Genomic DNA, 26,374 nt, shown 5'->3' with positions numbered 1-26,374 from the left:
TACCTGGATATTTGGACCGAGGTGAGTCTGGGACCCAAAAAAGCAATAATTAGGAGAAAAAAAAGAAATTTTTTCAACTTGAGCTGTGTAGTCTAGTGGAGATCGAGATGGACGTAATCTGAAGGTCTTGGGTTCAACACACAGTAGGTACTTGTAATTTCCTTCTTCCTTTGAAATTAATAATTAGGAAAATAAGAAGAGGTAGGCGTAGAATAGGGAGATAGTGAAAGAGAAGAAGAAGTAGGTGGGAGCAGGGAGAGATGAAGAGAAGAGTAGGAAATGAGATTTTTCTCCTCCTTTTTTTATTTTTCTTTTCTTTTTAGAGCCCCCTAAAAATACCAGGCCCCTATTTTTAACCACACCCCATAAATTAAAACCCTTTTTAGTTAGTTGACTGAAACAGAGCTAACTAACTAACTTTTCTTTTTAGAGCCCCCTAAAAATACCAGGCCCCTATTTTTAACCACACCCCATAAATTAAAACCCTTTTTAGTTAGTTGACTGAAACAGAGCAAGAGAAAAATTACCTGGTTAAAAAAAAAAATACCTAGTTAAATAATAAATTTACCTAGTTAAAAAAAAATTACCTACTGAACATTTTTAACTGCAACATATATATCTATAACAGCAGAAGCTTCTTAACAGATAGTAAAAGATACATACATAACAATGTGTGGAAGAAACAAACCAAACTTCATGTTCAGACCATTTGCTACATCATCCAGGTACGTAGCAGAGTATTATAACACGGACCTTTGACTCATTTTGGCAATTTAATATCAATACATTTTGGACTGCTAGAATCTGATCTCCTTGATCTTTCAGAGAGAGAAAAACACACTCACCTTCGCATTTCCAGTGCCACATTTGCTTAGCAAGAGTGATATTTCTTCGTCTTTTCACCTGGCTCTAAGTTTCCTTTTGAGCTTTTCATAAAGGAAGACGAACGTTTCTTAAAACCCACTGCCGATTCGAAGTTAATTTTATGATTTCTTGGGGTATGGTCAGCGACAAAGTAATTGTTGAGTTATTTTTTTGTAAAAAAAATACCTCTTAGTCGGCGCGTCGGGTATGTTATGGACGGGTCAATGGGTGAGTGAGTGAGTGAGTGAGTGAGTGAGTGAGTGAGTGAGTGAGAGATGTATGTATGTCACACCAATCAGATTGGATCTACTATAAACAGCCAATCAAATTTCTTGTTGTAAAGGTAAATGGTATGTGAGAAGATTTGATCCCGATAGAGTTCAGAACGGCCATATTTATTCTTCTATAAAAGAGGAGGAAGTATTCATATATTGGGTTTACTTCGACATTTTCTGTGGGTTAGGCTGAGGATTTTAGTTAAATGAACGAGATGAGCCTTGAGGTTTGAAACAGTTCGCGAGTTAGTAGTATGCAAATGCAACGAGATATTTTTATTTTTAGTTACAAAGGTAACTTGATACTTTTGTTTTTCACAAGGAGTAAATTCAATTAGAGGTCACGAATCGTCGCGTCTAGTTCTTAGGACATGTTTTAGAGGGGACGAGACTTTAGATTTGAAACAGTTCTAACGTTTACAATAGTAAGTGCGGGTAACGATTGTTTTGTTCTTGTTGCATGCAAATATAACGAGGCATTTCTGTTTTTTAGTTAAAAAGGGTAATTTGACACTCTTGTTTTTCACAAGGGAGTAAATTCAATTAGAGCTGACGAATCGTCACCACTCTTTCCCACGAGATGTTTGCTATCTTTAGTAACAAATGGTAACTTAACACTTTTGTTTTTTATATGGGAGTAAATTCAATTAGAGCTGACAAGTTATCGGCTATTGTTTCCAGGATATTAAACAAAAAAGAAGGTTTCGTTTCTGGACGGTTTTTACGTCTCTGCAGTAGCAGTTTAATAGTTTTATTTGATGACATTCATTTCAGTCCGATATTTTTAAAGGTAAAAAGTATGAAAACTGTTCAAATGTTCTTTGAAGACTGCGTGGCACCAAGTTAAAGTGCATTTAATTAAATCAGACTTTCAACGTGTCAGAGGTTTTTTTTCTCTTTCTTTCTATTTTCGGTGAAGTTGTGTTGTGTTCTGTAAAAAGGTAAACGTACGACTTATATAAAATGCGAGAAAGTCTCTAAACTAACTTGAGTATTTTTGAGCAAAAATTTCTCTTGGGGTTTGGAAGGGTTATGTGATCGGTGAGCGAGGGAGTTATGCATGTGCGCGTGTCACACCAATCACAGTGCGGGTTGTATCAAAGAGCGAATCAAATTGCCTGTTAGAAAATGAGATGGTATCTACATTAATCTGGAGACGTGTCAGATTACTGTAGTTTGTTCAGTCAAACATTTTATGGCTTACTATTTAGCTATCTTACCATGACCGATGTAACATCGCAACCAAAAAAACTTGTCAAATTAACCAAATCATTACTGTACCATGAAAACTTCTATCTCCAAAACTTCACAGGAAAAAAATAACTCTTGCACGCCTTGCGTGCCTATGTTTGTATTAGCTGGTTGATTCTCAGAGTTCTAAACGTTTCTTCCCACCTTCTCCGCTGCTACAACAAAGGACGATGATTACGATCGTGAATGACATCGTCGCAGGCAACGTACTCCTTTGGTTACGTGGAAACTTTAACGATTCCTTCGGATCGATCGGGAAAGGTCACCATTTGTTTTTGAGTTATTTTTTTGTAAAAAAAATACCTCTTAGTCGGCGCGTCGGGTATGTTATGGACGGGTCAATGGGTGAGTGAGTGAGTGAGTGAGTGAGTGAGTGAGTGAGTGAGAGATGTATGTATGTCACACCAATCAGACTGGATCTACTATGAACAGCCAATCAAATTTCTTGTTGTAAAGGTAAATGGTACGTGAGAAACACAAGGTATGTATAAACACAAGGACTTTGGTAATTGAAAAATAAAGAGTGACGTGTATGTTGCCAGTTTGTGATTTTTAGTCCGGTTTGGAGGGGAGTGTGACAGTTACATACGTACATTGGGCTGTTTTAGAGTACATAATTTTCAGTGTAATGGTGGCTAGTTATGAACGAGATGAGTCTTGAGTTTTGAAGCAGTTCATGAGTAGTAGGCAAATGGCACGAGATATTTTTATTTTTAATTACAAAGGGTAACTTGATACTTTTGTTTTTCACAAGGAGTTAATTCAATTAGAGGTCACGAATCGTCGGTTCTAGTTCTTAGGACATGTTTTAGAGGAGACGAGACTATTTAGATTTGAAGCAGTTCTAACGTTTACAATAGTAAGTGCAGGTAACGATTGTTTTGTTCTTATTGCATGCAAATATGACGAGATATTTTTACTTTTTAGTTACAAGGGTGATTTGACACTCTTGTTTTTCACAAAGTAGTAAATTCAATTAGAGCTGACGAATCGTCGCCACTTGTTCCCACGAGATGTTTGCTATTTTTAGTTACAAATGGTAACTCGACACTTTTGTTTTTCATATGGGAGTAAATTCAACAAGAAGATCTGTTAGATCTTAAAACCGCGCTTTTAAAATTTAACTATTTTCTTAGCACTACAGTTGCAACGCAGTGCACATTCGAAAGTAATTCTTGATGATTCATTGATTACTGTAGACATCACATCACTTGATCAACACAGACTGTACTATTGCACCATCAGTCGTAGCCGTTGCGAAATCTCCGATGACGTAATAGTGTTAATCTGGAACTTTCTTTGGGATATGTATGGGCATGAAGATACGAACACTATTAACAACAGCTTTCTTTCTTAAAAGTCAAGTTTAAATTTAATTTTTTTCCTTGAGTAAAGGGCTAGCAAAGAAGTCACACGAGTCACATTATTCAAGAATTGCGTTATCGACGGCTATCTTTAGTACGGTGGTTATTTCCCTACCAATGACGTAATCATTGCATGTCCTGACATGTTCTTTGCTTGGCTTGCAAATATTTCATTTTCCTTCCGATCTATGAACTCGCTGCGATGAAAGAGCCAAAGAATTTACTTCATTTGCCTAAAACCACAAGAAATACTCGCAAACTTGCAAATAAATTAATGACCGTCGCTTCTGGCGAAATAAACTTCCAAAGTAAACACGATCTTATTAGTCACGTAGCGAAAGTGAAAGCTGCAACGTCAACGCATTCCATGGCTGACGTAATACCTTTTTTTAGCGTATTTATTATTCCCTTTGAATCCAACGCTTCGATAAAACCAAAAGAAAATATATTTTACCCACAACAAAGGAAACAATATCCGTAAAATTATCCGTGTGTTAATGTTTTAACAGCTTCTGGCGGAAAAAACATCACACGTTGCGTGACTCGGAATTTGGCCGAGCGGAGGTCCGCGTCTGGTCACCGACAAAAAAAAAAACAAGAAGATCTGTTAGATCTTAAAACCGCGCTTTTAAAATTTAACTGTTTTCTTAGCACTACAGTCGCAACGCAGTGCACATTCGAAAGTAATCCTTGATGATTCATTGATTACTGTAGACATCACATCACTTGATCAACACAGACTGTACTATTGCACCATCAGTCGTAGCCGTTGCGAAATCTCCGATGACGTAATAGTGTTAATCTGGAACTTTCTTTGGGATATGTATGGGCATGAAGATACGAACACTATTAACAACAGCTTTCTTTCTTAAAAGTCAAGTTTAAATTTAATTTTTTCCTTGAGTAAAGGGCTAGCAAAGAAGTCACACGAGTCACATTATTCAAGAATTGCGTTATTGACGGCTATCTTTAGTACGGTGGTTATTTCCCTACCAATGACGTAATCATTGCATGTCCTGACATGTTCTTTGCTTGGCTTGCAAATATTTCATTTTCCTTCCGATCTATGAACTCGTTGCGATGAAAGAGCCAAAGAATTTACTTCATTTGCCTAAAACCACAAGAAATACTCGCAAACTTGCAAATAAATTAATGACCGTCGCTTCTGGCGAAATAAACTTCCAAAGTAAACACGATCTTATTAGTCACGTAGCGAAGGTGAAAGCTGCAACGTCAACGCATTCCATGGCTGACGTAATACCTTTTTTTAGCGTATTTATTATTCCCTTTGAATCCAACGCTTCGATAAAACCAAAAGAAAATATATTTTACCCACAACAAAGGAAACAATATCCGTAAAATTATCCGTGTGTTAATGTTTTAACAGCTTCTGGCGGAAAAAACATCACACGTTGCGTGACTCGGAATTTGGTCGAGCGGAGGTCTGCGTCTGGTCACCGACAAAAAAAAAAATAACAAGAAGATCTGTTAGATCTTAAAACCGCGCTTTTAAAATTTAACTGTTTTCTTAGCACTACAGTTGCAACGCAGTGTACATTCGAAAGTAATCCTTGATGATTCATTGATTACTGTAGACATCACATCACTTGATCAACACAGACTGTACTATTGCACCATCAGTCGTAGCCGTTGCGAAATCTCCGATGACGTAATAGTGTTAATCTGGAACTTTCTTTGGGATATGTATGGGCATGAAGATACGAACACTATTAACAACAGCTTTCTTTCTTAAAAGTCAAGTTTAAATTTAATATTTTCCTTGAGTAAAGGGCTAGCAAAGAAGTCACACGAGTCACATAATTCAAGAATTGCGTTATCGACGGCTATCTTTAGTACGGTGGTTATTTCCCTACCAATGACGTAATCATTGCATGTCCCGACATGTTCTTTGCTTGGCTTGCAAATATTTCATTTTCCTTCCGATCTATGAACTCGCTGCGATGAAAGAGCCAAAGAATTTACTTCATTTGCCTAAAACCACAAGAAATACTCGCAAACTTGCAAATAAATTAATGACCGTCGCTTCTGGCGAAATAAACTTCCAAAGTAAACACGATCTTATTAGTCACGTAGCGAAAGTGAAAGCTGCAACGTCAACGCATTCCATGGCTGACGTAATACCTTTTTTTAGCGTATTTATTTATCCCTTTGAATCCAACGCTTCGATAAAACCAAAAGAAAATATATTTTACCCACAACAAAGGAAACAATATCCGTAAAATTATCCGTGTGTTAATGTTTTAACAGCTTCTGGCGGAAAAAACATCACACGTTGCGTGACTCGGAATTTGGCCGAGCGGCGGTCTGCGTCTGGTCACCGACAAAAAAAAAAAAAATAAACCACGGGTAAACCTAGAACCGCGCTCGGCCCATGGCCGCGCGGTTAACAAGAACATCTGTTAGATCTTATAACCGCGCTTTTAAAATTTAACTGTTTTCTTAGTACTACAGTCGCAACGCAGTGCATATTCCAAAGCAATCTTTGATGATTCATTGGTTACTGTAGACATCACAGCACTTGATCAACACAAACTCTATTATCGCACCATCAGTCGTAGCCGTTGTGACATCTCCGATGACGTAATAGTCTTAATCTGGAACTTTCTTCGGGATATGTATGGGCATGAAGATACGAACACTATTACAAACCGCTTTCTTTCTTTAAAGTCACAATTAAATTTAATTGTTTTTTTCCCTTGAGTTAAGGGTTAGCAAAGAAGTCACACGAGTCACATAATTCAAGAATTGTGTTATCTACGGCTATTTTTAGTACGGTGGTTATTTCCCTATCAATGACGTAATCTTTGCACGTTCTGACACGTTCTTTGCTTGGCTTGCAAATATTTAATTTTCCTTCCGATCTATGAACTCGCTGAGATGAAACAGTCAAAGGATTTACTTCATTTGCCTAAAACCGCAAGAAATACTCGCAAAATTACAAATAAATTAATGACCGTCGCTTCTGCCGAAATAAACTTGCAAAGTAAACACGATCTTATTAGTCACGTAGCGAAAGTGAAAGCTGCAACGTCAGCGCATTCCATGGCTGACGTAATACCTTTTTTCAGCGTATTTATTATTCCCTTTGAATCCAACGCCTTGATAAAACGAAAAGAAAATATATTTCACCCACAAAAAAGAAAACAATATCCGTAAAATTGTCCGTGTATTTATGTTTTAACAGCTTCTGGCGGAAAAACATCACACGTTGCGTGACTCAAAGTTTGGCCGAGCGGGGGTCTGCGTCTGGTCACCGACAAAAAAACAAGAAGATCTGTTAGATCTTATAACCGCGCTTTTAAAATTTAACTGTTTTCTTAGTACTACAGTCGCAACGCAGTGCATATTCCAAAGCAATCTTTGATGATTCATTGATTACTGTAGACATCACAGCACTTGATCAACATAAACTCTATTATCGCACCATCAGTCGTAGCCGTTGTGACATCTCCGATGACGTAATAGTCTTAATCTGGAACTTTCTTCGGGATATGTATGGGCATGAAGATACGAACACTATTACAAACCGCTTTCTTTCTTTAAAGTCACGATTAAATTTAATTGTTTTTTTCCCTTGAGTTAAGGGTTAGCAAAGAAGTCACACGAGTCACATAATTCAAGAATTGCGTTATCTACGGCTATCGTTAGTACGGTGGTTATTTCCCTATCAATGACGTAATCTTTGCACGTTCTGACACGTTCTTTGCTTGGCTTCCAAACATTTAATTTTCTTTCCGATCTATGAACTCGCTGCGATGAAACAGTCAAAGGATTTACTTCATTTGCCTAAAACCGCAAGAAATACTCGCAAAATTACAAATAAATTAATCACCGTCGCTTCTGCCGAAATAAACTTGCAAAGTAAACACGATCTTATTTGTCACGTAGCGAAAGTGAAAGCTGCAACGTCAGCGCATTCCATGGCTGACGTAATACCTTTTTTCAGCGTATTTATTATTCCCTTTAAATCCAACGCTTTGATAAAGCGAAAAGAAAATATATTTTACCCACAAAAAAGAAAACAATATCCGTAAAATTGTTCGTGTGTTTATGTTTTAACAGCTTCTGGCGGAAAAACATCACACGTTGCGTGACTCAAAGTTTGGCCGAGCGGAGGTCTGCGTCTGGTCAACGACAAAAAAAATACAAAAAAAAATAATAAACCACGGGTAAACCTAGAACCGCGCTCGGCCCATGGCCGCGCGGTTAAAAAATAATAAACCACGGCTAAACCTAGAACCGCGCTCGGCCCATGGCCGCGCGGTTAATTAGAGCTTACAAGTTATCGGCTATTGTTCCCAGGATATTAAACAAAAAAAAAAGCTTTCCTTTCTAGAGTGTTTTTACGTCTCTGCAGTAGCAGTTTAATATTTTTATTTGATGGGCATTTTATGACATTCTTTTCAGTCCGATATTTTTAAAGGTAAAAAGTATGAAAACTGTTCAAATGTTCTTTGAAGACTGTGTGGCACCAAGTTAAAGTGCAATTTAATTAAATCAGACTTTCAAAGTGTCAGAGAGGTTTTTTTCTCTTTCTTTAAATTTTCGGTGAAGTAGTGTTGTTGCGTTGTGTTGTGTAAAAAGGGTAAACTTACTACTCGTATAAAATAAGAAAAGTTCTCTTAACTTGAGTATTTTTGAACAAAATTCCTCTTGGGGCCTGGAAGGGTTCCCGAGGGGGTACTCCCAGAAAAATTGGTTGGGGGTGTGCGGCCCGCTTCCCAAAACCCTTACCCTGTTTATGACAAAAATCTGCGATATTCCTTACCCTATTTATGACCTGACCAAAAATTCGAAACCCTATTTACGACCTGACCCTCAAATCAAAACCCTGTTTCAGACCTGCGTTATAATTAGCTCCCTAGTTCAAACCAATGTTAAATTACCGTAAACATATAAATTTGTGAAGGGCTTTTGTTGATTTTCTTTTCGATAATGATGAAAAAGTGGCTTCTTCTTAAAGCATACCCATATCAAGGCTAGAGTGCAAAAACCGTACCCTATTTATGACCAAAATGGCCAAAATCAGCTAAAATCGATACCCTATTTATGACCAAAACGGCTGAAAAACCATACCCTTCGGGGCCGCACAGACCTATATAGCCCATATAAGGGAGTCCCCCCCCCCGGGGGAAGGGCTACGTGATCGGTGAGTGAGGGAGTTATGCATGTGCGCGTGTCAGACCAATCACAGTGTGGGTTGTATCAAAGAACGAATAAAATTGCCTGTTAGAAAATAAGATGGTATCTACATTAATCTGGAGACGTGTCAGATTACTGTAGTTTGTTCAGTCAAACATTTTATGGCTTACTATTTAGTTATCTTACCATTACCGATGTAACATCGTATGTACATCATAGACTCCCAGTTTCTTTCTTGCTGTACATTCAGTACATCGCAACCAAAAAAACTTGTCAAATCAACCAAATCATTACTGTAAACAGTCCCATGAATGCTCCTATCTCCGAGACTTATAGTTCACAAAAAAATAACTCTTGCACGCCTTGCGTGCCTATGTTTTCGTAAAGCGCGCCTGTGTCAACTGAGCGAAGGTACCGCTATCTGGGCCGGAAGTAAAATGGAATGCGTAGAGGTTTGTAATTTTCATTTGTGCTGCGCATTCATTTTTTGTCAGCCAATGAAAAAATTCGAATTTTTGGGTACGTCCAGAGCTACTCGACAACGACATTTTAAGACGAGTAGCACTGGGGACGAGAATGGTATTGCACCATCCTGAAGGAAATGAGAGGACGTGAGATATCCAACCTTCCTGGGTAGACGTCACAAGAGCCGCTGGACCCATTCTCCTCAAACTCGGTCGTGAAACAAAATGGCGGTGTTTTGGAGCTATTTTCGAGATTTCGTCGGGGCACAGAAAATCGAGGATTTAACGGAATCCAAACATTTTTTCGCAGAACTATTTCAAATAACAAGTAGATTCGTTTAAGCGAAAAAAAAATTTTGGGGTTAGGTGCACTTTAAATTGGAAAATTTACTGCGATGATCATTCTTCACTTTCAGTAATGAAATGCGTTGAACAAGCGAGAGAAAACGTGATGATAATAAAAAATAAGGACATCCTGTGAACAACATTCAAGCTGGAAGCAATTGGCCTAAACCCCGGTCCCTCTCCTCCCTCTTCATGTTCTTCCTTGCTATTCCTCACTTCCTCCCTAGCCTCTCGCCCTAAACTAGCATAGGCGAATCCGGAGTTACAGGGAGGGGGAGGACGCGTTGAATTTGCGCCATCAGACAACATGACCCTTACAGGATGCTAAATTTTACAAACAAAATGAATGGATAACCTGTGGTCTTGCAAGTGGAGCGAATTGCGATCCCACGCTCCCCACCCTTCTATTATTTCATCATCCACTCGTTCCAGTCCACAACTGTGTGTTCTGTTGAGCGCGTCTTCCGAATCGGTTGCATGTGATACTCACGAAATTTGTAGTTAAGTGAAATCCGAATCATCTTGTCATTTATAGCTGCTTCTATGAAAGTGAAACAATCTTTGATTGATCATTGTCGAAACCTCTCCGTTTTAATTTGCCACAAAGGAGAGAGTTCGCAAGATGCCGATGCCGTCATCGCCATTGAAAGTTGCTGGGACTGCTGTCTTGACTATTTCCCTCCTGTCATTGCAAGGGGCTCTGTGGTATTTCCGGCCACAACCAACAGGTAACGTACCCCCGCCGGATCGCTATAGTGTCGTGAACATTCATGGCGGAAATCGAAGGCTTTTGGACTTCAACTCCAGCCTGGAGTCAGATCAACAACTGTCTTCAGACAATCTCAGACAATATGCAGATGGACGAACGAACGATCACCCAAAATCAGTAAGTTGCACATTGTACTTTTCGCTCAAATGGATATTATATAATAGTTAGTAGCTAATTTATTACCTATGCCGTAAGCTTATATTTGCATGTACGGATTCACATGTACTGTACAGGTGTAGTTTTGAAAGAAGCAATAATTTGTTTATTGTTTATCTTTCTTCTTTTAAGTGTTTATGACATGACAAATAGTTTCTGCTTGCTAGAAAGGCCTTTCAAAATACTGAAAAATGGTGTTTTTCTTTTTGAAATATGGTTTTTCGTCTTAGAGATATTGACGTTTTTCTATTATGCAAATTAGAGTAGTGATGATGTCATATTGTTTGCAACTAAAAAATGGTAAAATACTGAATAAACAATATCTGTAGAAATATTGAAGCAGGGTTCTTGAAACTTGGCACCACAAATGTGCATCACAAAAGAAACAAAATGACACCCTTAATGCGGTTGCCATAACAACTCTTTCGGCTCCAGTCTCTTTCTGTCAAAAAAACAAATATCCCCATTTGCACCTCTAAAGTGAGACAAAGGGTCCTGCTTGGAACAGACGCAGTTCCAATATTGTCTTAACTCCCATCGTTCGCGCTGGAGAGAGACTGTGAGGGCCTTATGCGTCCAATGGTGCGATGAGGACTGATGATGAGTGGCAAAACTGTTGTCATGGCAACAGGACTAAGAGTGCCATTTTGTTTCTTTTGTGATGCACATTTGTGGTGCCAAGTTTCAAGAACACTGCTTCAATATTTTCAGAGATATCGTTTATTCAGTATTTCACCACTTCATAGTTGCAAACCTTATGACGTCATCACTGATCTAATTTACATAATAGAAAAATTTCAATATCTCTAAAATGAAAAACCATATTTCAAAAAGAAAAACACCATTCTTCAGTATTTTGAAAGGCCTTTCAAATAGACAGAAATTATTTTTCATGTCATCCACGCTTTAAGTTTTTTTACGTTTTATACAGCGCCATTGTAATTAACAAATAAAGAAGCCTAAGCTGTGTATTACACTGTGATAAGACACAATGGGCATTTGAGAACACGAGGGAAATGTAGAAAACATGAGCCACAGGCGAGTGCTTTCTACATTTCTCGAGTGTTCTTTATGTTTTGTACTCCGATAAAACATGGGTTTTTGACCAATCAGAGCACGCAGGGTCCTCTCTATGTTATAATTTTTGATATATACTAGTTATGCAATGCTTTAGAGTGGTATCTATTGAATATCCCACTAGTCACTTGTAATTTCTCAGTATATGCACAAGCCTTTAGGTGAGTGTGCTGATAGCAATAAATACAAGTGACAAGCAGCAGGGGTATTTTGCAGAATGCCGAATGCCAAATGTTTGTGGTTTAGTAGTTTCACTCATGTTTGCTTGCGGTTAGCTTTTGTTTGTTAAGGACAGCATTACATTGCATATGGCCCTGTCCAACAAATAAAAGCTAACCGCAAGCACATATAAGTGAAACTAACTGCAAGCAAACAGTGCATTCAGCATTCGGGGTTTGATGTTCTGCAAATTACCCCTGCTGAGTGACAAGTGGGATATATTCCATGGAAATTACCACCAGAGAGTGTTCCATAACTATTTTATACCATGCCATAGGAAATATAGTACCCATTACACAATCATTACAAAATATATGTGCAGCACTTGACAGGAAGGTTGGATTTAAATTACACTGTCAAACGGTATACAATGGCTCTCCAAACTTGATCCTGATTGGCAGTATTTTCTATGGCGTGGTCTAAAAAGTGTTATGATATTATGAAGATTTATATAACAGTGCAGGACTCCAGATCGAGCAGTCCGAGTTCAAGCCCTAATCAGGGTCATTGTGTTGTTTCCCTAAATGGCCAAGACACTTTTACTCTCACAGTGCCTCTCTTCGCCCATGTATAAGGTGATTCCTGAAAATATCCATACCCTACCATGGGTGGATGAATATTTTAACCCCCCCCCCCCTGCCTTTGGAAATTCCAAAATGCTCTTAACCCTGCCATGCCCTCTGATTCCAAAATCATTAACCCCTCCTCCCCTCCGCAATTTCCGATTTCTTTTTTCAGACCCTTTGGCAATCCGTTTGACTGCCTAAAACTTCTAACGAATGGGAAACTTGTGCTTTCTCCCCACTCCAAGAAAATTCTGCTCACAATTTTTGGTCAAGCAAACAAGCAACTTAAGTTTGTTATGAACAGTTAATAAAGTACACCATAGTTTTCTCCCCTAAGTGTTATCTTTAAGTTGCTTACCACCAAAGCAAACTTTGTTTTCAGTTCATTAGCTTCATATTTTCAGGAGAGTATGATCATATTGATGCCAGTGGAAGACAAAAGTAAAGTTCACGATATCCCGTCGCCCGCAATATTGTAAATTTCGTTCATTGAGTAACTGCACTGACCACTAGTAATGCAACCTACAAATCTGTCAGGCATTCCATTTGGAAAAGAGAGACTGGTGCAGGGTTTTCGCACACAATTCAACAAGGTCGTTGACAATCTTAGATCGGAAAGAAACACAGACTTGTTTGATATTTTATTAATCTATTGACTACTTTTTTCAACTTTAAGGCCTCTTCAATGTGGAGCTCGCTGCACAAACCATCCGCTCACTAATCCGTGTGTTTGCTAACACCCGCCTGATCAATCTTTATCCTGCTTCCGCTGTTGGTTCATGCTTGATTTACAAACTGGAAAAGTTTCAAGTGAAGCTTTTGCAGTCTTCCCCGTCTGGAAATTCAGAGCTGAATCACCACCCCGCCCCATGCATTTGAAATTCCAAACTGCGTTACTCCCCCCCGTCCCCCCCCCCCCCTATGCTGCCTGTGGTGTGGTATGGATATTTTCTGTAATAACCCATACAACTGGGTGCCAGCAAATTTATAATTAACTCTTAGGGATTAAAACCTTGCAATGGGGGACTATCTTCAGTGACATCATCTTACATAAATATTCACTATGTATAGCACTTATTCCAGACTGGAAATGAATACCCACATAGGTAAGATGTGACTGATTTTTTATTTCATGATAATATTGCAGGAATGTTCCTCTTTGCACCATTTAAATGGCTCAGAAAATCGCTGCCGTTTTGTCAAGTCAACTAATAGTTGTGAGATGTCTGAAGGATTTATTCAATACATACAGATTCCATATTGTTCGTTTCCTACAAATCTTGTTCCTCTTGCATTTTTCTTACTGGTATGTTAATACTGTAAGATTAGAGCTAAAAGATTATAATAATGTCACAAATTATGATATATTTATCATAATTATCATATGTAATTGGCAAATGGCAAATTGAGAGGTACTCAAAGTAAGGGTTCAGTTTAATGAACCTCTTTTACTACAACAAGAGAAGGGGGAATTTCCTCTTATATTTTGGTTAATAATATTATTTTTTCAGCAGTAAATTAATCACGTGACCAAATTTTTCGAAACATGAGTCTCGTGGTGATTAATTTGGGAAATCTATCCAAAGCAAGCTCAAGAACACCAGGAACCCCGCAAAAATTATTTGGATTTTAAGGGTTTTTTTTTGTAAAAAGAGGGCTATATTAGTACTCCCCCTCCCCCTCCCCCTCCCCCTCCCCCCATTTTTCTTTCTGGATTCCAATAGCCCTTGCAAAGATCTACTTTTTCCGCATGGTCCTAATCTGGCCCAAAAACCTTAGTTTGTATTTAGAAGGCACCGTCCTTAAGAATGCTAGTGCTGCTAGTTCATGTAGGGATAAGTTATAACTGATCTCTTGAAGTTTTTAACTATTTCATCTTTCTTATTCCATAAATGCTATCCACCAAAAACCAGCAAATGCTAATGTTTAAACTAGAAATGATTATTTTAACTCAAGCCTCCACCAAAAATTTACATTTAGGTAATTATGTTTCCAACCACTTTTGTTAGTTTTTATGGTTGGTGTTCCTCTTCATCACTCTTGGATTGACGGCAGATGACTAGTAAGTTGATAAATTAAAATTACAGTACCATTGATAATAATTATTAGTTTTACGGATGTAGTCCAATCTGACTTGATCTCTTTTCATGTGAAGTAGCTAATTTTAAATTATTACTTTTTTTTTTTCGCTGTTTTACTGCTTTTTTCCCAGATAACATACATGTATTATTAATTAACATCTTTAGATGCATTACATACATTTTCTGTGCAAATTATAATAAATTAAAGTAATTTGCATCAGACTTATAAGCACTCTCTTTTCCACATGCACCATGTTGTTTATCCCTGAGAACTTAGCTAGGCCAGCAAAAAAGGCAGTGTGGCAGAAAAGGGCTTGAGGCTTTGTCTCAATGCAGTCGTTTCTTCTCCCAAATCCATGCACCATACTCCTTCATTTACACTAGTACTAATCGTAGGGACAATATACTTACTTTATTAAGTAATATATAGAGATATGTAAAGTTCTTAGGCATCATACAATCCTACCCCTCGCACTCTCTCCCCTTATTGCAAATTGGAGGAATTACTTATTATAAGGCCACAAATTTTGGTACCTTTTGGGTCGTCATTTAATTTAAGATGAAAATCAACAAGGGCAGGAACAGTTTCTGGGCTTCATCCTTTAACACTGTACTAGTTTACCTAATTGGTACAAAATGCTGCCAAAGGGAAGGAGGATGTAAGGTGTGTCAGTGCAGAGCAGGGTTGTTCCCATACAGAACTCAGCTGGATCGTCTGTAACAGTAACAAACTGGGTTATTTAACTTCTGGGATTACGTACAGTACTCAGCAACACTTAAAGTTTCATTACATTTTTCATTGCTGTCTTATGGACAAGACTCATGCTCTTATATATACAAGTACACCCAGAATTTCCAGAAGCTTCTCTAAAGAATTAAATAGCATTGTTGCAGGGTTTCTATAAATTTGAACATTACATCGAGAAACAGAACATTCCAGAAGGTTTTAGGTCATATTTGCTGACTAACTTCCAGTTCAAGTGAAATAACAACAACACTCTTTTATAGAGAGGTCTAGACCCACTGCTGATTTGTTGCAGCATAATCACAATCATTTTCAGTTGGTAATGTTTTAATTGTATTATAATATTATTGTTATGTATTTCCCTGTAGCTTCTGTCCTTCCTTGCAAGTGATTTCCAAAACATTACGACTTAGTCAGAATATTGCTGTATCCTTTTAATGTACTGTATGGTGCTTTCGTGGGGTGATTTTCTGTTGGTGATGCACAAGCACCATTGGAGGTGAATATATCTGTTTAAATATTGAAATGTTATTTTAATATTAATATTGATATCTTACTCCATATCGTGGAATTCAATTTCCTTGACTGTAGTGTAACCCCAAGGGAGTTACATTTCTAGCCATTGGGAATGGTGCTCCTGACATTTTTAGTTCTCTGGCAGCCTTTTCTAACACCAGAGATCCAAATGAAGTACAACTTGGAATGCAGGCTCTTTTTGGTAAGTTGTGCAGCTACAAATATACTGAGCAGTGTTTAGTGGACATTAAGTTTTTTGTTTTAGTTTATGTTCTTCACGACAGTGTAGACTTGAATATTGGTTCATCAGATATATATTATTTGTTATATAAACACCAGTGAAATACCAGGTGAGCTTTCGTACAAAAAATAATTATATTCACACATGAAAATAACAATTATTGTTATCTTCACACATGAAAAGATCACTGTTTGCTATACAGTTACGTATTAAATAAACCGCACCTTTCACAGCAAAAGTGAAATGGTTTGGTATTTCATTGGTGTTAATAGAACATTACATCATGGTCATGTGGAGATTCTCTTCTTATTTTTTTTTAATACTCAGAGAGAAATTTCATGTCATTCTCAGCATGTGGCCATGTAATATCCTCTAAATCTCACAAAGGGTCTGACTTTAAATCATTCCCTTTTTTTTACCTTTAACCTGATAAATAAATTAAGTTTTTTTTTTTGAGTTCTGATAACGAAAGGGGCAATGTTATTTGTAAACTAGAGTTGAAGCGATACAAATATATATGCAATATTTTAGTCACGTAATTATGGCAGCTCAATCATTGGGTTACCTTCAACGGTTGTAAACACCTGAACTCTATAACACAAGGGACACTGTCTTACTATTACACAAAACTGCTCTAACAATTATTATTATTGTTGTGTTAGACAATGAACTACTTAACTTGGAAGCTATGCAAGGAGTTTAGAAATGCCGTAATTGCATGCTGTAATTGATACAAAATTATGTCTTATCATACTTATAACTATGGTTGTGGTTGCTTTAATTTACAAACCTCAAAACAAGAATGTGATGTTACATCGTGTAATTGATACAACTTATGCCTTGTCAGGCCTTTATCAATAGTTGCATGTTTGCATGTATGCATTTTATACAGCACATTTGTTGCTGTGTGTTCAACACTATAGTATCCTTGCGTACTGTATTCTGCATTTTTTTCCCACCTCACACTCCCCTCATTCAATAAAGTTGGACTACAGGTCTGGGTGCACACCTGCTCCTTAGCTTTGCACATAGTAGGCTGGGTGGTGTCCTGACCCCACCATAGCCTTAGTCATTAGCCAGGTGTGGCATGCACCACACTCGTTGACTCATCCCTTGTAGTTTACATGCTATCACCAGGTGTAGCATGTGCTACACTTGTTGGCTTGTCCATTACTCGTGGGGTGTGCTGCTGCCACCCCCCTTTACCTTCACTTTGCGGGGTGTATTGCTTCCATGCTATTTACCCCAAGGAGCACCCAACAACCTCAGTCCCTTTTACTGCCAAATGTTTTGTGTGGCTTTCTTGTGTGTTCATCCCTTTACCCCCTAAGGCGAGCGGTAGTTTTTCCCAAATTGGCAAATAAAGACACCCTGGCTGTGTACAATATGCCATTTGAAAGCCACTAATCAGCTTATTTAAGAATTGACATCAGCAGCTATGAAGGAGGTAGACATTTTGAGAGAAATTGCTTTAAAATGCAAAAATGAATGACTGAAAATGTGTCAATCTTCTACTATATTAGGTATACCCCTAAACTTTAGCTTATTTAGCAGCTCTTAGTGCATAGCTTGATATGAAGCAAGTCTTGCATTCCATTTGCATACGGAAAAAGGAACTAAAAACTTCTGGGGGTGATCAACCATGTCTTGGATGGGAGGGGGTCAAAAATGAGCAGATCTTTACAAGACAATTTTCATGGCAAAAATTCATAGAAATCTATCAAATATTCACAAATTTATGACCTTGTGTGCCAATTTGCACTCTTAGGGGGTAAAGAGTTAACAAGTAACAAATGGTTGTTAAATTTGGAGAAACATTTGAGGGTAAAAGTAGCGATATCCTTTTGTTTTTGTTAGTTATGTCGCTGCATTCTTTTGTTTTCCTGCATCTCAATTTTACTGTAATGTAGTTTCACACTTTCTTTATATAATGTTACTGGACTTACAATAATTAACATTATTTTGATAATGGTGACATGTCCTCACCGAAAAGTCATGTTTTAAGATCGCTACTTTTTATCCTGAAAAGTTTTTTTAAGTTACTTGTCAAACTTGTTTAGAACATGGTAACGTTATTGATCGTACTTATTATTGTTAGATGTTGTTAAAAATCTTATATTTTTATGTTTCAGGTGCTGGTATGTTTGTGACAACAGTTGTGGTTGGTGTCGTATCCTTTGTCTCAACTGTTACACTGAAGACTCGTCCATTCACCAGGGATGTTTTATTCTACCTGGGAGCAGTCTCATGGACGTTCATCACACTTTATAAAGAAAACATAACTTTGGAAGAGGCAATAGGTGCAACAAACGTTGTCCCCTGGTGGACTGACCATTTACTTTTGCACATAGGCCTAGTTCACCAGCACTGGCTGTGTCATGGTGACTCTCATTTGAGGATTGCAGTGCAATGACTGGTGCTGCAGCAAGAGTACATGTTACTTTAGTACCACATATACTACATATATTATTATAGCTAGGCCCAATTAGTGCTATGGAAGGGCTGCAATGATGAGGTTTTCTGCACACATTGCATGCCTATAATTCTAGTTGGAGACTCATCTGTCATATGCTTGGGTCCTCAATAACAAAAGAGACAGAGTATAAATAAAATAATATTGATGGTAAACTGATTCATTGTTGCTTGGGTTTGTTTGGGTATGTGTACAAGTCCTGTCAGAGTCAGTGTTAGTCTCCCTTCGTTTTTTTGTTTTTCTTCCCTTCACTGCATGGCCCCCAACCAACTGAAAGCCTGGAACAGGCTAACGTGAATTGCTTACTTGTTGAGACCTCCATAGACTCTTGGACTAAATTCTGATAATAAATTGTTAAATAATATTAATTGTCACATGTGATCAAAGATAACATTTGTTTTCTAAATCTCAGTAGTTGCAGAACTCATTGCTCAAACACAGCTGGCTCAAACAGAACTGGTTCACCAACTTTAGCTTTTTTGCTGTTTTAGAGGATAGTTGTTCAACGAGAGAGATTTTTTCAGAGTCTTAAACAGCTTTAAATTGACTCCATAACTACGATTACTAAGGGTAACGGATTGTTTTTCTTTTTTTCTTTTTATAGGTTTCATAGTATTTTATGTAGCTTACATTTTTGTGGTCATTGTTGGCCATTACATCCACCAAAGATGCAAAAGAAAAGTGCGTGTTGAAATTACCCCTGAATCCTCAGAATCAGGACAGTCAGGTGTGTTTATGATTTAATTTGTAGTCCTTAAACTAGCTTATTTTCTTATTCGGTGTGTATTTGCATTTGAAGGGCAAGGAGACACGGTGTGCATTTCACAGTTGCATTTTCACTCATAAAATTATATTACCTAGCTTTAGACAACATCATATGATTGTGACAATGAATGCATTACAAGTACATCACGATTTTCATGAAAAGAGCTTCAAGGCTTAAACAATATGATAATGTCACATGCAGGTGACCAATTTCCAGCTGCAACTTGCGTCATCCATTTTATTTTGCATGTAGTTGTTGACATCATTTTTAATGTAATGTACCTGTAATCTGTTTCTGCTTCAAAAGTCCCTAATTTCTTTCATACTTTTGTGAACTCCAAGATCATTTTCAGGTCATTTTTTAAACCTTTAACATTACTTCTTAACCTACCACCGGCTTATTCATAGACCTTGCTACTTTTATGGCATGTCTTTAAACAGAATCCACTGGTGACTATTTTGAATCAGAGGGCCAAGTTAGAGCAAGAAACCTATTGAATGCAGTGAGGGGCATAAGTGCTGAATCCATCATTTCTGTGATTGAGGAACCAACTGACATCGAGCATCAAGACACAAGAACGCATGAACCTCACAACAGAGTTTCAGGTAGCTGGTTGATCCACTTTTAACATTTAGTTATTTATAGCTACTGAAGGCTTTGTAAAACACTAAACAGGGTTTTGGCCTCTCCTATGTTGCAGATGCTCTTTTTGCTACAGAAAAAACACTGATTGCTCCAGCCATTCACAGTGCTCCAATTCCTGCCAGACAAGAATCTGTACTTTCAGGTATAATTCAAAGTAATCAAATGTTGTCAGTCTGTCAATTTTATAACCCACCCCATTTTCTCTAAAATTAACTCTAGTCAATTTGGAAGTTTGCTTCTTTGGTTGCTTCAAGCCTTTTTGAAAATTTTGTAACTAGTACTCAAGGAGCAGTTGAAAGGAATTTAAAAAAAAAAACTCAAAAGACAGGCCAGAGCAAAACATATAGTTATATGTTAATTATTGTTGGAAACAATGCTGGCAGTGATGCTCTTGTAAATAAAGTTAGTTATGGATGATTATGTGTGGTTTATAGACCAAGTGTGAGGTCAAAATGGCTGGATATTGGTTGGCCAAGCTTTTTTTTTTTTTTTTTGCATGTTTATGGAATGAGATGGAGTCGAGGTCCGTAAACACACAAACAGAACGGGCCAACGCTCAGCCATCTTGACCTAACAAGCTTGATCAGTAAATCCGGTAATCCTGAGTAGGCAAGATAGCACCATCTCCCCCACTCAAGTAGCCAATCACAACCCAGGATTTTGTTCATGCCCGCTCACCAAGCGAGTCATAATTTTTATAATAATAAAGGATCTTTCTCTTTTAGATGAGGAATTACCTCTTCTGGGTAGTAGACGTCAAGTTAGTGCATGCAGAAAATTCCTGCAGGGCCTAGAACCTATTGACCGAGAAGACTGGTGTAGAAGCAATTATTTCTGGAGATTCTTTTTGATTGTGAAGGTAAGCAATTCTTATTAGAACCATAGCGAGGTGTAGGGTGGGATCTGGGTCTGAGTCCTCTCTTGTGGTGGGTTGAAACAGGCCATTTCGGAGTTGCCTTCTGCCTCTGTTTCAAAACGAGTCTTCGTTCAAAACCTTTTTATGAAAATGAGAAATGAACTTACAGATGAGGAATTTTTATAACAAGTCAGTGGTTTCGCACGAAGATTTGTTTTTACACAGAGGCAAAGAGCAACTCGGAGATGGCCTATTCACTGTGCAAACAGAGCTGCATGTTAACTGAGGCTGGAATTTTGGTTGCAGGCTCCTGCAGTATTTTGTCTGAATCTCACTGTACCAGTTGTGGATTACGACAAAGAGCAGCATAATTGGAACAAGTGGCTGAATGTCCTGCATTGCATAACAATGCCAGTCTTCAGTGTCATGGTAACAAAAGGTTAGTATTGAACTGTACTTTAGCCTGCGTAGCAAGCGGTCCCGTACAGAGCTTTTCCGCATTCTGACCGCGCGTAAATTGGAGCGAGAGCAAAAAATTGACGAAGCAGGGGGTGGTGGGGTGAGCGAGGAAACCGTGAAAACCAGTGGGCGTTTTTCAAAATCGAGGTGTTCGCGGGCAAGCGTTCGCTCTCTCGCCCCACCACCCCCTGCTTCGTCAATTTTTTTGCTCTCGCTCCAATTTACGCGCAGCCAGAATGCGGAAAAGCTCTTCGTAAGGGTATGCTTGCTATCCAGGCTAACTGTACTTCAACCTTAAGTACATAACTTGATGTACTAGAGGCTGGTACGTACAACCAACGTGGGAGGCGCGGAGGCCTCATGGTTAGTACGCTCGTCTCTGGTCGAGCACTTTTCAAAAAGAAGCCTGCACTAGTACACCGGACTCGAGAGAACGATGGAAATCGAGCGTAAAAGCGGAAATAAGATCGTTTCTTTTATTATTACTTCTGCGAGTGTACCCTAAAAGATATTTTGACAACAAAAATAGTGGCGTTTCGTCATGTACACCCTAAGTGAGACCAGAATCCTTGATTTATTTCCCTAAACGAGACGACGAGCATACCCCCCCCCCCCCACCTCGGGCGTGAAATGGGCTAACTTTCTGTCCAGGGGGAGGAACTACTACTCAAAGTAGCGTGGTTTCCCATTAAGCTAGATTTAAGCACAGCTCTGGGCTTGTCAACTCGTTGAAAGACGTTTAGGTGAATTCTTAGTTAATAAGTGACGAATTCTGAATCTTTCAACTCATTAGAAGAGAAAAACGGAATGAACGTTTTTGCCAAAAAAATATAACGTTAGTATAATGTCTTTCTTCAAGCCAGCAATTTTATGGTTGTTGGACGGTTTCCGGCCTGGGCGTTGGCACTGTGTGGAGGAATCGTTCTAGCTCTGGTGATCGCCATGACAACCAGAAGTGACAAACAGCCATGGGGTCATTTTGTAAGTACTTCACAGCAATTTGCCACTTTAGAAACGAGAAGAAAACTGTGGCGAATCTCATCTCTTACTCGTTTGTGGGATCATTACTAGGGACAAGATGGCTTCACGTCTTTTGTTTTGTCCCCAGAAAACGATTCCACAAGTGACTGCGAGATGAGACTCGCCACAGTTTTCTTCTTGTTGCTTAAGTGGCGAATATCTTTCAAATATTGAGGTAAAAACATGGTTCAATCGACTACTGCATTGGAAATTATGAGGCAGAGATAATGATCAATATTGCATTGGAATGTGTATCGAGAAATTTATGTTCGAACATGTTTTGCTTTCATGGGTAATATTAGCAAATTATGGTGGAATGGTTGGATGGACTAGTATCCCAGCCAAGACTCCTCCTCATGTGTCCCGTTTGTACAAAGCATGCTATGGTATTCACCGGTGAATAAAAAACAACTATTAGGTTTGGCTAACGCGTGGAAAGCGTTATAATCCAATCTTTGAACAGCAGGGGCCTGATCCCTTTACCTCCAGGAAAATTTTTACTTTTCTCAAAGTTTTCCTTAGTACAAAGGAGTTTGTAATTCGTCTCATAACTTCTTTTAACACGTTTGTCTCTCTCCCTCTCCCAGCTGTTTGCGTACGTGGCGTTCGCGATATCTGTAATCTGGATCTACACCACGGCGAACGAGATTGTTAACCTTCTTCAGGTACAGTTGTTAATGTGAAAGATTTTTCATTCTTGAACCACTTGTTTATTGTTCCTTGACTTCATTGTATCCTTGCTGTGCGCCAACCTTCACTGCCCGACAGTTGCTCACACAGAGGCAGCGGCAGCCATAGGAGTCGAGAAGAAATCAAACTTAAGAACATTTAACTCAAGGAGGCTTTTTCGAAGTTATTTCTATCGTGTTTTTTTTATTTGCAGACGTTCGGTTTCGCGTTTGGTTTAAGTAACGCAATTCTTGGTCTAACTTTTCTTGCCTGGGGAAACAGCCTTGGTGGTGAGTATTGTCTCTCTCAATCTGCTCCCCTTACACGATCAGAGTAAAAAAATAAAAGTAAGAGGAACAACAAGGCTACGCGACAGTTCTGTTTTCAACGTTTCCCTCTTCCAGTTTTCGCTGCCGCTCTTCCCTCTGACTTCTATATTTGAGCTTCTCGCGCGACGAACTAAGAGAAAAGAGGAACTGCTCATAGCTCAACTTTCGTTTGTTTATTTTGCAGACTTAATATCAAACACTGCTATGGCAAGACAAGGATTTTCTCCCATGGCCGTGTCAGCCTGCTTTGGAGGTCCTTTACTCAGTATCCTTTGAATCTCCGGCAGTATTACTGATTCATTGCTAATTTCTCTTCGCCTTTTGTACTAAAGTCAAGCAGTTGGATTGTGAGAATTATTAAATCTCATTCTAAATGGAACGCAAAAGCGGACATTTAAGCCTGGTATGATTTATCTGGAAATGGAAAGCAGACAAGCTGATTGAAGTCTCGAGGACTGATTGTTTGAGAGGCACTGTAGCAAGTTTTAGGGTGAAAGTGATTTCTTAACTTCTCTCCAGATATGTTACTAGGTATCGGCCTATCATGTACTGTAGCAACGGTAACACGCGGGCGTGCAATATCTGTAAGTATCTAACGCTCATTAAGATATTAATTAGCAGTCTGCATTTCAGATGTGGGCTTTAAAACTAGTCGTATCACTTTTGAGAAATAGACAGTGTCTTATGTTAAGAAAAAATATCTTTTTAGAGAGCTATTTAATAAGGCTTCTGTTACTACAAAGGTACCCTATACCTGGAGACGATTCAAAACATGACATCTTAAAGGAGCTGCGTTGTGAAAAGTTTAGCCTAAATTTGTCAAGTTCGTCGTTTGTAATCCGTGTTAATCTTCTCCATCTTTAACCATCCTTGCTCCTTTATGGTTTATTATTATCTCTTTGCTGTTTTTCTATCTTAGCAAACTACTATTTTCAGGTTTCCTTCCATTTAAAGGTAATTTTGTACGTGGTCAGAATAACCCAAATTACCGTGACTGAGCTCCTTTAACACGTCTGTCTCTCTTTAGTTACGTCACAGATTTCACCAGTACCAGATCTCCGCGGGATTTCTAGCTGCCAGTCTCAGCTCGTCAGCCATCATAATTCCTTTGATGGGATTCAAAGTACCCCGGATGTATGGCGTGTACCTGATAGTTCTTTATGTAGTTTATCTAGTAGTGTCTATAGCAGCCGAAATTAAACACATCTGATGCCTGTCAGACTCGGCCAGGGTACGGTGGGGTGTCTGTTTTACTTGAGAACTTCTTCAGTGAAACTGCTAAAGTAGTTAAGGATCTTGGACACCACAAAAGCTTCTGTGAAAGCCTTTGTGTCACTCTTTTAATTTCAGTCAGCGACGTTAAGCGACCTCTTTTCATTCGGATTATTCATTAAATTATTGTTGCTTTCCAACGCAACCGATTTCGGTGAAGTCGTCAAAATTGAATGAAAACATTGTTGTTATGTGAGTTTGTTTTTAGTTAAGGCCCCCTTCTTACTACGCCAGAGGAATTTGAAAACGCAGCTTTGTTTCTCCGGTTAGCTCCTCCGTCCACACTAATCCGTCACGAAAACGGAGCTTTTCGAAGATGTTCTGCAAACCGGAGGAATTTCAAAACGCCGGCTTTGCGTTTTCGTGTAAAAAGAAAACATTTTGAAAACGAAGATTTTCGAAAACGATGACGTCACGATAGTCGTGATATTCCCCTGCCGAGTTTTACTCAAACACAAATGCAAAATGGCCGCTGATTGTTGCGATTTCAAGTTTCTCCGGCGTAGTGTGGACGGAAAACATTTGATGCGTTTTCAAATTTCTCTGGAGTAGTGTGGATGGGACCTAAGAAAACCAGGACGGCAGCTGCAACTGGAACATCGCTAAACAAAAAGGTTTAATGAGCAGAACAATGGCAGTGCACACACGTGTGCGTTATCATTCTTGGTACATTTCTTTGCCGTCCTCTGCAAAACAGCAACGTGAAATGACCAAATTCTGCATGTCAGGAGAACGTGAACTGCGACGACTAATCTCTTCAATTTTTATTTCAAATTTATCGTTGTGTCCCAGATTCAGTTTGGTAACAGTTTTGACTGTGATAAACAAAGTAAATGACTCTAGAGTACGTCGTGGTCACTTATCTTCCTAATATTATTATACATTGAACTCACTATCTCTTTTCTGATTGGCCGAAAGCGTACAGTGAATTTTCGAAATCAGCGCCAGTGACGTCATCTCTGCAGATTATATAATAACCATGTCAAGGACACTCAAAGTCACGGGTAATGATGTCAAGTTCTCGCGCTTTGTGTTGCTTGCCGTCAGTAAAGAAGCAAAAACATGACTTTAATTTTTTTCGTTCAATGTATAATAAAACAATTATGAGATTCGGTTTTTGTGATATCCAGAATAATCAAGGTCTCCGTAAGGGTTATCAGCCTCAGCCTTCGGCATCGGCTGATAACCCCTACCTCGACCTTGATTATTCTGGATATCACAAAAACCTCATCCAATAATTGTTTACAATTGTATAGTGGAACTACCCGCCAAATGTTACGTGCGGGAAATCTGTCAGAACCTATGTACTATAAACACAATTTTGTAAATAGAAAATTTAAGTTTAAGTAACAGATTAATTTTAATTCCCACTTTAACATTTTATCATAGTTTAAATTTGTTTAAAATGTCTTGCTTATGCCAGGAGAATAATCTTATATGAAGTCTGATGACCTTTTTAATCTGAAACTTCCAAAAGCAATTATGTAAATAATGTTATCAAGCAGATATGTTTTTAACGTCAGATCCACAACCGTGAAATCTGAAAGCAATATTCGTATTCGATACACTGAAATTTTAATTTCAATGGCTAATGTTTACAGTTGTTTTGTAATCAGAATTCAAAAGGGTATTCAACTTTTTTTAGAAGAAAATAAAGATGTCTTTTTTTCTATGTAGAAACTTGTTTGAGTTTGGTCTGGTCTGCAGTCTGCATTTTACCCTGGGTCTGCATTTTACCCCTGGTCTGCAGTCTGCATTTTACCCCCGGTCCTCAGTCTGCAGTCCGCAG

General features: G+C 38.5%; 1 protein-coding gene across 1 annotated transcript; it reads left to right on the top strand.

Annotated features, from left to right (window-relative positions):
* Positions 1-9,481: 9,481 nt before the first annotated feature.
* On the top strand, positions 9,482-26,265 carry LOC110068743 (mitochondrial sodium/calcium exchanger protein-like). The gene is made up of 17 exons (XM_089279981.1): positions 9,482-10,612; positions 13,661-13,819; positions 14,523-14,575; positions 15,708-15,765; positions 15,943-16,057; positions 18,229-18,396; positions 19,174-19,296; positions 19,776-19,940; positions 20,036-20,122; positions 20,706-20,839; positions 21,143-21,275; positions 22,155-22,276; positions 22,903-22,980; positions 23,199-23,274; positions 23,498-23,578; positions 23,833-23,897; positions 24,341-26,265. The coding sequence occupies exons 1-17, from the start codon at positions 10,349-10,351 to the stop codon at positions 24,521-24,523; spliced, it is 2,064 nt and encodes a 687-aa protein (XP_089136107.1). The 5' UTR covers positions 9,482-10,348; the 3' UTR covers positions 24,524-26,265.
* Positions 26,266-26,374: the final 109 nt, after the last annotated feature.

Source organism: Orbicella faveolata, unplaced genomic scaffold (assembly GCF_042242905.1).
Source record: "Orbicella faveolata isolate gen_17 unplaced genomic scaffold, um_ofav_v1 contig_47, whole genome shotgun sequence".
In the NCBI taxonomy this organism is placed as follows: domain Eukaryota; kingdom Metazoa; phylum Cnidaria; class Anthozoa; order Scleractinia; family Merulinidae; genus Orbicella; species Orbicella faveolata.
This window is presented reverse-complemented; position numbering and strand designations above follow the sequence as displayed.

Bases quoted from the DNA above. Each gene is read 5' to 3' on its own strand.
- LOC110068743 (XM_089279981.1), top strand. From the start codon at position 10,349: ATGCCGATGCCGTCATCGCCATTGAAAGTTGCTGGGACTGCTGTCTTG. The intron at 18,397-19,173 runs GTGCAACAAACG...TTCTTTTTATAG, and splicing joins AACTTTGGAAGAGGCAATAG to GTTTCATAGTATTTTATGTA. The intron at 21,276-22,154 runs GTTAGTATTGAA...TCTTTCTTCAAG, and splicing joins CAGTGTCATGGTAACAAAAG to CCAGCAATTTTATGGTTGTT.